Source organism: Aphis gossypii, chromosome 1 (genome assembly GCF_020184175.1).
Source record: "Aphis gossypii isolate Hap1 chromosome 1, ASM2018417v2, whole genome shotgun sequence".
NCBI lineage: Eukaryota > Metazoa > Arthropoda > Insecta > Hemiptera > Aphididae > Aphis > Aphis gossypii.
This window is the reverse complement of record NC_065530.1, coordinates 24,036,332-24,049,922: the sequence shown is the minus strand read 5'-3', so window position 1 is coordinate 24,049,922 and position 13,591 is coordinate 24,036,332. Positions and strand designations below refer to the sequence as shown.

The 13,591-nt window shown below is 35.7% G+C and overlaps 1 protein-coding gene across 1 annotated transcript; it reads left to right on the top strand.

Moving 5' to 3' along the window:
* The first annotated feature begins 203 nt into the window (after nucleotides 1-203).
* On the top strand, nucleotides 204-13,055 carry LOC114124064 (protein masquerade). The gene is made up of 8 exons (XM_050198640.1): nucleotides 204-892; nucleotides 6,093-6,325; nucleotides 6,737-6,797; nucleotides 7,356-8,159; nucleotides 8,303-8,539; nucleotides 9,460-9,721; nucleotides 11,161-11,593; nucleotides 11,878-13,055. Exons 1-8 carry the CDS (start codon nucleotides 775-777, stop codon nucleotides 11,965-11,967), a joined length of 2,238 nt encoding a protein of 745 aa, XP_050054597.1. The 5' UTR covers nucleotides 204-774; the 3' UTR covers nucleotides 11,968-13,055.
* Nucleotides 13,056-13,591: the final 536 nt, after the last annotated feature.

Here is a 13,591-nt window from a genome sequence, read left to right as displayed (position 1 = left end):
GAAGTTTACTCACAGATTTCTATATATACACCAAGTACGAGATTCTCTTATTATTATATTATCTACTCGGGTATAGTGCGGTATAATATGTACGGTCGCCGGTCGCGGAGAAGCCGACGTCAAAGAGCTGGTAGAGGGGATCGGTGACGACGAAGACCGGACCGCGCTCCGACCCGACCGGGGGCCGGTCCAGCTGCGACGGCGGCGGCCACGGTCACAAACGTTTCGCGTGAACCGCTAGCAACGGACGTCACGAGCGCGCATCACGTCGTCGCATCTCGTTCAATCCACGCCGACAAGTGCACTTCACCCTTTTCCGCCCGCGCGCGCGCTACACTCGGTTTGCGGTGTCGTACACGCGTTTCGACAGTCGTCCTGTCCTCCGGCGCGACGGACGTTTGCTGTGTGCAGCCGTCTCAAGCAAGTGGTGCGCACCGGAAGCAAAATATAATAATACACATACGACCCGCACGAGTGTGACCTGCGGCCGACGAGGGATAAGTTTTCGGACCGTGGACGCACGGGGTGCCGCACTGCAAGCGCGGTCGAACCGACTCGATCGTCATGACAACGTGCCGAAGTCTGCCGATTCGCAACCACGCGGCCCGTGAACGACGTCGTTGACAGGTGTTCGAAGTCGCTCGCCGCCACCGCTCTCCGCCGCGGGTGTCCGTCCGTATTCCGGGTGTAGCCGTCGTCGCCCCAGCACTAGCCGCCGCCACTGTCACCCCTCGTCCGAGGGATCGCCCGTCCCGTCGTCCACACCGCCACGCGATGGCCCGATCCGGGTTAGTGGCGCCTCTCGTCCAGTTGCTGCTGTGCGCGGCCGCTCTGCGACCGGCGATGGTCAGCGGCCAGGACGCAGACTCGCTGGCCAGTAGTTTTTTCTCAGGTATGTCGCACGTTTTACTATTTATGCAAATATTAGTGTCTGCGGGACAATAATATGAGGTGATACTAACGTATATTCAGTTATATGCGTTTTACTTTTACTATTATGTGTCAATATGGTCTATTCCCTCCCCATATGATATACCGTACAGTAAAATTTACAAATTTAAATATTTTTTTCCGACTTTGTTTAAATAAGCCATAAGGATTAAAAAAAATACTCAGCAAGTGATACTATGAGTAATATATTATAATGAATGATTTGTAAAAAATCAAAAACGATTCTATTAAGTCCGTAATTTTCACTTTTCAACACCCGCAGTGTATATTTTTAAAAAGTTCATACAAATATACTTCACTACACACATAATTTTACCATAATATTATTATGGTATTTAAAAAATTATTAACTAGGATAATTATTCGAGATAATATTTATTAACATGCTAAAAAATCGATTCCTTATTTTTATTTCTATGAATTCTTTAGAGACAACAATAACTACCATTTGTATATCGTATTACTCGATCCGTATATAGATGAGATAATTATTGTTTTAAAAATTCCTTAGTTGTGTGCGTTTTCTCAATGTATTATTCAGTAGTAAATTTAAAAAAATCCAAAAATATGGTAATACGTCTCAGCGAGGGTAGTTTTAATCTTATAAGTTTAACTTTACTATATCTGTGTATATCTGTCCATAAATATCATAAGATCATCACACCGTCATTATCGATTGAACTCTCGATAATCAAAGTTCAAATTGTTGAAAAATAAGTCAACATATATGGGAATGGGAGACACTAAAACGTAGGTACGAACGATTTGCATTGTCAAGTGGCGTGGCTACAATAATATAAAGTAATCGATTTAAAAGTCTCGTTGTTTTGAAAACTCAAGTTAAAATTTTTGAAAACAATTTTTCAAATTATTTAAAATCAATATAAACAGGATTTCTAAAAAGAACATTATCGTTTTTAAAATTGTTCATCCTATATATTTTTGGTCTCATATTTCTATCATAAGTTTTTCGAATAACACTTAAACTTGGATGATCATTGTGTATGGATATACGTATAATAGTTTTATATTGATTCGACTCGTACGTCGCGTATAGAAGAACCCGGAAAGATACGGTGAAATGTTTGAGAAAACGGAAACGTCTTCATCTGCACCGGCAGGATACAATAGCGATACAATGTATATAATATATCATAATCGTCATTATCATCATCGCAGACATCATTATCATTATCGTATGAGCGACCGGATGATAGTGACGACGACGACGACGACGACGACTAGGATATGAACATTTATAATATTATATCGTTGTCGGAACGAGGACACGAGCGACCGACGACCACTGCGACGACGTAGGTCTAACGGTATCTGGCGTGCCGGCGCAAAACAATCGGCGTGCGCGAGTATAGGTACGACGTTTTGTAAAGAAAGCGTTTGACCCCGATCAGCCGCCGCCGTACAAGTCGTCGTCTTCGTCGTCGTCGTATATAATATATATATAATATTATAAGCACACCAAACATACCTATACGTATAATAATATAATACCTATATTTATTACTCGTTACAGTGATCGAAACGCTCGTCTCGGTGTCCCGTCGTCATATATTATAGTTTCACGCCCACTTAATATATATACGCGTACCCATATTATTGCACGCACAGAGTGACGATATAGCGATGACGACGGTATTTTACTATTACCTATCGTTGTCCTGCCTGCACGGACGAACCGACGGCGGCGGCGGTGGTGATGTCGGGGACTCACGCGACCTTGCCGGTTACTGAACCCGCGCTAGACGATCGGCGAAATCTCCGCTGCCACCGCCCGAAATCGTCTTGTCCTAGTCCAGGACAACTCCTCGTCCCGACCGCGATGACCATAATATAATAATACAATAATATATTACGTTATTGTAATAACTATAACGAGGTAAAACGCGTGCATGTACGCCCTGTTATAATAGGGGCGTTTTGAAGGAATGTATGAAAAAATAATAACCATTGTATCGCGATCCCCAAATCCCATATTATTACTATGAATAAATCGGCAGAGGTCGCCGAGCAGATGAAACCGACTTTTCAAAAACGCTTACAGGCAGTTCGTTATAGCTTTAAATATATACCTATACCTATATTATAGATTATTGATTTATTTTAGAGGGTGTAAAATTCGAGAAAAATATAATAAAATCAATCGTGCCGTGGTGATGGAACGTCTGTTGTCAGAGGTACGCATCTATTGTTATATTGGAAAGTTCGTAAAATTCTACTTATAAAATGATTATTATTTCGGTATGTCGTCGTCGTCGATGAATAAAAATATAATATGTACGTGAACAACGCCACGTCATTGCAGTCATTCATTAATTGCTTCTAAATTCTCATTAAATATCGTTACTTTATATTAAAATATAAATACAAGCTAGCGCATATGTGTATGTTTTTAACTTGGTTCCGTGACCAGGCAGTTTTTAGGAATATAAAATATTATATTATACTTGTGTGTTTCGAATTATGAAGATGTTAATTTTGAAACCTGTTCCTCAAACGAAACCCGTTTCCGTTATGTTTTTAAGGTGTTACTCCTAAGTACGATTTGATTCACAAAACCCGCCGTTATACGTATCGACATATTAATATGAAATATTACCGTGTTATAGAACCTTCAGTACGTATTAATACAACGCACGTGGTTATTGTGTTATAGTTATAATTTTGTAATTATAATTATTAATATTCGTTCGATCGCTAACGTTTTTTTCGCGTGTACCAACAAAGAATGTTCACTACCTGAGGCTTGGATTTTTTAGAAAAATAGATCGTACTAAAGTATATTTTATAATAATTGCCAAAAAAATCATTGGTTTAATTTAAGCTTGAAAAATACAACATTAACAGATTTAAATTTATATTATGATCATTAATATTAAAACAAATTTACTTCCATAATATATTCAAATAAGGTTAGCTCATTAAAACTAATTTATTTAAACTATAATTATTTTATATTTATTATATACATTAATAGTTAAAGCAGTATCATTATGAGTGTTATGAATATTTTGAAAAAAAAAACATAATTTAAATGGTGAAACACGAACATTTTACCAATTTCTAGAGATAAAGTAGTACTTTTAGGTAACCAGATTGATAAAATACAATCATTTAAAGAAATCCATGAGATTATTGTTGAAATAATTAAAAAACGACGTAAAAGTTAATAAAAAATTACAGTCAGGGAAAGAAGCAAAATATAGTTTATTACACGCTTTATTACTCGTAAGAACGGTACGAAACGAATTTATTACAAGGGTTACGTTTACATCTCACTATAGTAACCAAAATCGCATTAACTAAAAAAACAGAGTCTTAGTGGTAACTGAAAACGAACTTTTTGACTCTTCAAACCCAGTCCATTGGCCAATAGAGTATAATATACTCTATGACCCAGTCGCTATATTACAGACTACGGTGTTATCGCACATTAACTATTCCTACGCATAGTTATGATATTATTATCATACGAAGAGTTGCCTCTACATCGTCTGTATTTTATAATATAACCACTACCACGGTATGTGTAAGGAATATTATAATAGTAGTTTGACGCGCCCCGGGAATGCCGTTGCCGAGACTAAACCATATTATTATTATAATATTGCGGCAAACCGCGACGGCTGCTGATAAAGTGTGGCCGGCTGACACCTGCATTTTCCTATGAGTGTATAGATCACGAGCTAGCACCAAGATCTATAATTGTATAGATCATGGGCTGGCACTTCCTATGACACACACACACCACTGCATCACCATTGCCGCCACTACCTCCGCCGCCACCGCATGGATACCGTTACGGAAACGTGCGATCCGCGCAGGACCGTTATACACACGCCACGCATACAATGGACCGGGAAAATATTATACTTTGGCGTGTGACCCGAATACCTACTTATATTTTATTATTATTATTATTATTGTTGTTGTTATTGATATGGACGAAAAGCATTGTGATAATTTCAGATAAGTATTATTGTTGTTGCCACCTTCCACTACTGACAGTGACGATTCCAGTGAGGGGGGGCTAGCAGGAATGCACTCCCTCCCAAACATGTATTTCTAAAAAATTGTATACTGTTAAAAACAAAATTACAAAAAAAGAACATCATATTATTATAATATCGATTATTATTGATATATTGTATAAGTGTGTAGTTAAGAGCGTTTACCTATTGTCTATACGATAAAGTATAAATAAACTATAATACAAAGTATACTATGCTATGATGTTATTATGAATATTATGATTTAATTCCCACTCTCAATCAAGTCTCTGAATTCGATGTTGACTGTTGGTTTGGACATTTCGATTCACGCGTATACGTATAGGTTCATATTATAGGTATAGTATAGGTAATTATTATGTATTTATGCGTCTTACGATGCTTCTCCTACTACGACAAAATAAACCACTTAGTATCCAACTATCTTTTATTATTGGATCAATTATAATTATTAATTATTATTCTAAATTTTAATTAATTAATTAATAGCTCGTATCTACAATACAAGTTTTAAAAATATTATACGTGTCTACTTTATTACACACTATAAAATTTTATTCGCATATAGTCTGTTTATATGCAGAAACTATACCTTTAACAGTCTTGACAAAGTGGAATATTTTAGAGATACACATTACTCCATCTTTTAGAGTTTTCTAACAACTAATAAGGATGATTATACATTTAAGCTACCCAATTTTCCTTTGTCATAATAAATACATAATATATGCATGGGGCCGAAATTGAAAAATTGGAAATTTTTTTGTCATAGGTACATATACTAATAATTACATCTATAAGCAATAAATATACACTGCCTTCATATAAGTGCATATCATTATATGCTTTATGATTTTCATCGCATATCTTCACATTTATGCATCAGCCATCGCCACGTTTGCAAATCGTATGCCTGCAGGCCAATAAGGCCAACTCGACCAGTTGGGGGATATACCTACCTACTACAAATTTAAACGGAAATCAATAATTCAGCCTACATTTATAAAATAAATTTTTCAAACGGTAGTCAATTATCGGCAATAGAAACAAATTTAACTATACATATTATTATAATTATAAGTTATGATTTACTACGATTTTTGTTGGACGCAGGTTTACTGGACACTATCACTAGTACGGCAGACAGCAAAGACTGTCCGGGCGTATGCGTACACACGCTGGCCACACTCATATGCTACGAAGTGTTGGAGAACGTCAAATGTCCTAGCCCGACGATGCGGTGCTGTGTGGAACCTCCCCCGCTGCCAGCCAACGGCACAGTGGCCGCCGTCAACAAGGTGGACCAAACCACACCGACCACAGTGTCCAGCGCCCGTCCACAAGCGGTGAGTGATATCCCTCTGTTCGTTTTAAGTTCGTGCCGTTTTGAATTTTCAATATAGTTGGGCAGTTCTCAATATAAAATTTGTTAAATTTTATAAAATACCAGTATAATATTATAACATGTAGTAGGTACGTCATTGCGATGTACAAATAAAAATAAAATTTACGACAGTTGAATTTCTAGTTTTTTCATTTAATTACAACAACAAAAATATTCACTTTAGAAGTATTGATATTTTTGGCTTTAATACATTGAATAATACCCGATTATATTGTATTCATACTACATTCTTAGCACATATCCAAATCCAGAGTCCCGAAAAATAGACAGTTATACCGATCTCACTATTACAAAACTAAACTAAACTTTTAACAAAATTACTGATGAACTGTTTTGAATTTTTTTCATTTAGGTCTCTTCTAGCAGCCAACAGCAGAGGCCGGCTGTTAACTCGTCGTCCGCGGACAATCCGGGTAAGAAGGTAAACTGAAATAGTAAACGGGCCATTTTTTGACATGGGAACGTACACGCGCTTTAAAGTGAAATGACTAACGAGACTAATCGACAACTCGGCGATACGATTTTAAGCGAAATGAACAATGTAAATTTATTTTGGGTACACTCGTATAATATACGTGTACATATATTACGATATATTTTGTTTTTACTTGTTAGTATTTGATAGTACAGACTTTAGAAGGATTTTTTTATTTTCACAGTTATTTATATTTATTATTGCGTATACATACTACCTATTATTTATTTGAAATTTCCATTGTGTAGATCCGAAAAACTAAAAAATTATTCGTAATAATGCGTTTCATCAGTCCAACTATTTTCTCGCGGTATCTAAAACCGTTTTTCATAAGAATGTCTTAAAAGAAAAAAAATAAGCACTCAATAAGTATTTTTATACAACGAACAAATTTTACAAAAAACTTAGCTACAAATGATTACGGATTAGGTTAGGTCAGGCGGCCCATTATAATAATATCGTCGTATAATGGTTATCGTATGATTTCATCTCGAAGGGATCGTGTGTCCGGGAGTGTGCGTGGCCGAAAGGATAGCGGACTACTGCGAGGCCGTTCTGAACGTGACGGAAATGTGCAAGACGGGTCTGCGGTGTTGCGTGTCCAAGGACGCGTTCGCCGGCGCCGAACATCTGGTCGTGTTGGACAGGAACTCGACCAGGATCAGTTTGAACAACGCCCCACACCGGCCGCCACCACCGCCGTCCACCACCACGACGGCGGCGACGACGACGGCGGCCGCGGATACCTCAGCGTCTGCGGCCGCGCCCCCGCCCGGCAGCAAACAGTGTCGCGGCGAATGCGTCAGCGGGCTGTTCGCGCTGTTCTGCGATGACGTGGACGCCGACGCCTACTGTCCCGGCGACGACAGCAGCTGTTGCGTCACCGCGCCCGCCGACGGCGGACAGTCGGGCCAGCAGCAGCAGCCGCCGCCACCGCCGCCGCCGCCGCGTCCCGCCCAGCCGCCCAAACAACAGTCGACCAAGCCGTCCACCGCGGCCACCACGGCCGCGGGACCGCCGTTGCCCAAGTGTCCGGGCTTCTGTCTGCTCAACCTGATGGCCGCTTTCTGCGAACGGCCGTCGGTGTTGGTCTCGTACACGTCCACGTGCAAACGCGGCTCGGTGTGTTGCGACAACACCAAAGCGGCCGCCCCGTCGCCGGCGCACCAGACGCAAAGGCCCAAGCCCCGGCCACCCGCGCCGACCACCACGACGGTGGCCACGCCGCCTGCGCCGCCCGACGGACGTCCCGAGTGCCCGGGATCGTGCATTGTCCCTTACTTGTCGTTCACTTGTTTCAGTAAGTCGTTTGTTGTTGTTATAATATGCCCTTTTCTCTATCTATACATAAATAATTATAGATATCCGCGAAAACAAAGTAATTTGTAAGTTTTCTGAATTTAAAAATAAAAAGTTCATAAAGGGTTTTGTGTTTGTTTTTAGGAAACGCCGAAATGACGGACGTGTTCAAATGCCGAAAACCGGGGACGCAGTGTTGTGCTTCAAAAACTCAAATCCGTGAAGTTGTCGAACAGAAGACCGGTGTCATCAACCAAGGGCCCAATTCGCCGTCACAATCTACGCCGCAAACCTATGGCGGATTTACGCACAGAAACGACACCATACCGCCGTTTAGGCCGCACGTGCCCAGTTCGTTGCAAGTATACACTCCGTCGCCAGGTTAGTACATATGTATGAGTAATGAGTTCACATAAAATGTATCATTATAATTTATAATAAACATGAAAGTTACAAAAAGTTTTGAGCAACCCTCTAGATTGAAAATTAGATACAAAACGATATTTACACTTCTCGTGTATATCTGAACTTACGTTTTTACTGGCATCATTTTTCTTTTTTTAAGCTGTAAAATATTAACAATTAATGTTGTCTTGACGATCTTCAAATTATAAGAACTTACAAAAAAATTTTTATTGAATTTATTCTAATGGTTAGGTACATGTATTTGTATTATTTATAATTGACTATTATAATGGACATGGGCACATGGCACATCTCGCACATGTCAAACCGGCTTCAGTTCAAAGTGGGACACCTATACATAATGACACGGTTGCTAAATACTAAATTTGACAATCGAAGATTCTAATTTGTAGTTGGACTATAAAATAATATGGTCGATTAAACATATTATCGTTTTAAATTAAATAAGAAGGATTTCAAATCTTTTAACACTATAGGTTCCGTTGATTTACACGTAAATAAGTTTTATCGTTCCTTTTATTAACTGTTAGGTATATTATTTATATTTTGATACCTACTTACAAGTCCATTATTGAACGCTTTCACGAGAGTACTGCGAGTACTACTCAGAATTGATTTTTGAAACACAATTGTGTAGTTTATGATATTTTATTAACACATAGTATAGCATAATAGCTCTCAAATTTAAATACTATATTATTAAAATAATTTTATAACATACACGATGCATAATACGTATACATGAATTTGTACTCAATGATACGAGTATCGGAGACATCCGGTCATCTCTATGAAAGTGTCCCTATACTTTTAGTATAAGTCTTGTTATGCATTATTATTTATTATCTTACTAATTGTTGCGTATTTTTGCTTAGTCGATTACTCGGCAAATCCTACAGTGTCCACGCTGACCACGTCAAATCCTGTACCTTCCAAACCGTCGACGTATAGCAAGTACGTATGTGGGGTAAAGGGAACGTCTAGGACGCGGACGTCAAGAGTAGTTGGTGGCGAAGACGCGGAAGCGGCCGAGTGGTGTTGGCAAGTGGCGTTGATAAACTCCTTAAACCAATACCTATGCGGTGGAGCATTAATCGGCACTCAGTGGGTGTTGACCGCTGCGCATTGCGTGACAAAGTGAGTGATTTGACTTGATCATTGGCTTATAACTGCACGCCTTGATACGAGTTTGTACCTGTACTTATATATCAGATGTAATTGTGAGATGGACAAAATATATTAAAATAAAAAAAGCATTTAGTTACACTGTAAATTATGGCATAAAATTCAATAAGAGTCCAAATAAAAATGGAACACTCTGCACATGTTTGTTCATAAGGCATTAGAACTTTTGACTATGTTCTTTTCTTCATGAAATACATCAGACATTTTCTAATTCTTCTGGCTTCAAGTATTGTTTCACCCATTCACTGCCTTAACACTTTGATATTTATTATTGTTACATACCCAAGTCCGGTTTTAACTCAAATTATGAACTTATAATTATCATTTGAATGCATTATTATTTTTTTTAAGTTATTAAGTGCATAGTAAGTTGTAGTAAAATATAGGCATAGATAACGGTAAAATGCTATATAATATGTAACTGAGAATACTGACACGAGAATTATAACGGTTCCTACCTAGTTCAGGGTACAATAACATGGAAACTAATATATGGTTAGCGAAAAAAAGTATCAATTACAATTAAATTAAATAACAATATTGCAATTTTTTGCTAGATGCTTATTACATATAAAAAATATATTACAGTTATAAGTTATGATTGTATTTAAATTACACCATCTCAATTATTAGTGTATTATTACTTACTATTTATTATTAGTATAATTGTGTTATAATATTATGATCTATAATAAATTAGTTATTCGTTTATAAACAACATTCCAATTTCCAAGATATTATTATTTTTTACTATCTTAATTATTAGTGTATCATTACTAACTGTTTATTATTGGTTTAATTGTGTAATAATATGATCTATAATAAATTAATAATGTGTTTATAAACAACATTCCAATTTCCAAGTGAATATTATTTTCTTACGCCCAACTGAAATATATTTAATATTTATATATATATATACATAATTGAAATGTTTTCTAGCTGATTACTCCAAAAATGTAGGTATTATAATGTGTACGGTGTTTTATATTATTTCAATAACATAAAATAATATATTATAATATAATTCCATAAAATTCTGCAAAAATTTGATAAATTATAATATTATTTGATTAACTACGAACAGAAATTATTAATCATAAAACCGTATTACATTAGTTTTCTTCTTGGCACTATTGTTTTATAAGTCTCAACGTAGTGGTTCGCAATACAAATTATACTGTGGATCGGGTTATTCTTTCGGAATCACTCGAATAACGAAAGGTGGATATAAGTATAACTATCCACTAAAGTTTTTCATTTTATAGTTTTAATTTCAAAGATATATGCTTCTAATGATATTAAAACTATTCGCCTATTATGAAATTTGTCATCCCCCACCAGCATAAACCTATAATATATAATGATTGTAACGTTTATGTGATTTTCAGTATTGTAAGGTCCGGCGACGCAATTTACGTGCGCGTGGGCGATCACGATTTGACCAGAAAATACGGAAGTCCGGGTGCCCAGACGCTCCGAGTGGCCACCACGTACATCCACCACAACCACAATTCTCAGACTCTGGACAACGACATCGCCTTGCTCAAGCTCCACGGTCAAGCCGAGCTCAAGGATGGCGTGTGCCTGGTGTGCCTTCCGGCAAGGGGTGTCAGTCATGCAGCTGGCAAACGATGCACGGTCACAGGATACGGATATATGGGCGAGGCTGGTCCGATACCGTTGCGTATTCGAGAGGCCGAGATACCGGTGGTCAGCGACACAGAGTGTATCCGCAAGATAAACGCAGTCACCGAGAAGATATTTATACTTCCAGCCAGTAGCTTTTGCGCCGGTGGTGAGGCCGGAAACGACGCCTGTCAGGTGAGCTGCACTGCTACCGGTCCGGCCGACAGTATATTATAATATTACATAACAATTAGGACTGTAAATGTAATACTATATAACACCTTAAAGAGTATATTTCAAATTTTAATTAATGCATTAAGTCATGCATTTTTAAAAATGTTAAAATCTCAATTTAAAAATACAAAGAGTGTCAAGTCCTAATACCTAATAATAATAATAATATACCTAGGTAAACAAATAAGGAAAAAATTAAAGAACTAATATATAATTTTTTACTAATGCTAAAATTATGATTATAGGGAGATGGCGGTGGTCCTCTTGTGTGTCAAGACGACGGATTTTTCGAATTGGCTGGATTGGTATCTGGGGTTTTGGATGCGGCAGAATAGACGTACCTGGTGTATATGTTAAGGTTTCATCGTTTATTGGGTGGATCAATCAAATTATTAGTGTAAACAATTTGTAATTTTAAATATTCAAACATTAAATTGCGTCAGTTCAAATAAAAAGTCGAACATTGTTTAAATTTAGCTTAAATTCATCAATAATTTATTTATTATTTATTTGTATATAAACCATAAAAATTATTTTTATGATTAAAATGACATAAAATATAATATTATATACATTCTTGTCTAATCATAATATTAATGCAATTTGTAAATATAAAATAAAACCGTAATTTACGTATAGATTAAGTGTAAAATTGACATTGGTAACTTATTGTAATACAAATATGTTGCCAATATTAATTATTAGCTATAAACAAATATTAGTCTAATTAAAAATATATGTTTAAAAAATTACTTTTTATCACAAATCATTTTTATTATATCTTTTAATGTTTTATATTTAAATAAATAAATCATTGTATTAGATATGTTGAATTTAATGAAAGTTTAATAATTTTATATAATTAAACGTTTTATACAATAGAAAAACGTCAAGTTGATGTCATCATGTTAAAATTTAATTTTTCATTACTCTAACAAAATATCATTACTTTTATAGAAAAATACAAAAAAAATTTATTTGAAAAAAATTTTAAGTTAAGTATAAATTCTATGGTAAAACTAATATAATGATTTTTAAAAAAGTTGCCTTCATTGTAATAAGTTACAATTTAACGTAAAATGTCGATTGTGTGAAATATGAATACTCAGAATTATATTATTGTTAATTAAATAATGAAATAACATTTACCCAAAGGTTTTTCAATAAATTCAACAATATAATTATATAACCATCATTAAATTATTATCTGTATTGGCGTTTGTTTTAATTCGAGTTACATGATGTTTAGAGACATTTCAGGTTTTGTACCTCGAATATAAAAATATTCACTACCTATAGCATTATACTAGTTAAAATAAATATAATGTTTTATGGACATTTAGAGTTTATTTTAAGTTTTTGTATTTAAATTTAAAACTTTATTATAAATTAATAAAATTAAAGATAACATTGTTAATCTTAATCTTGTATTATTATAATTTATAACAAAGTTTTAAGGCGAAATTGAGTCATAGGGTTTAGAAAACAATTCTCGAATAATTACAATTTAATATTAATAATGCGTGGTATTAATAATAGGTATAACATTTTTAATTTTATTAAAACATCTAAATGAATTTATACTTATAATTTTTATTTTTATAAGAGTAGTTTAAATATAATCTAATATTAAGAATTTAAGATAAAATAAGAACTAAGAAAATATTATAGTAATGAAAACATACTCACCTCGGCGGTAGGATAGTCGTTGTACTGGAATATAAATACTTATAAAATTTGAAAATCACGAAAAATTTGAACGAAAATTAAGTGGTGTTCAGTTTATTGAACCTAAACTGGCTACACTTGATAATATTTATTCACTAAGTTATCACAAGTTATCATTAAATTTTTGTTTGAGCTTAGAGAAATTATCGAAACAATTAAATGTAACTCCTTTGGAGATTCAACAGTGATATAAAGACTCGATTTCCAATCGGTAAAAATATTACATCAAAT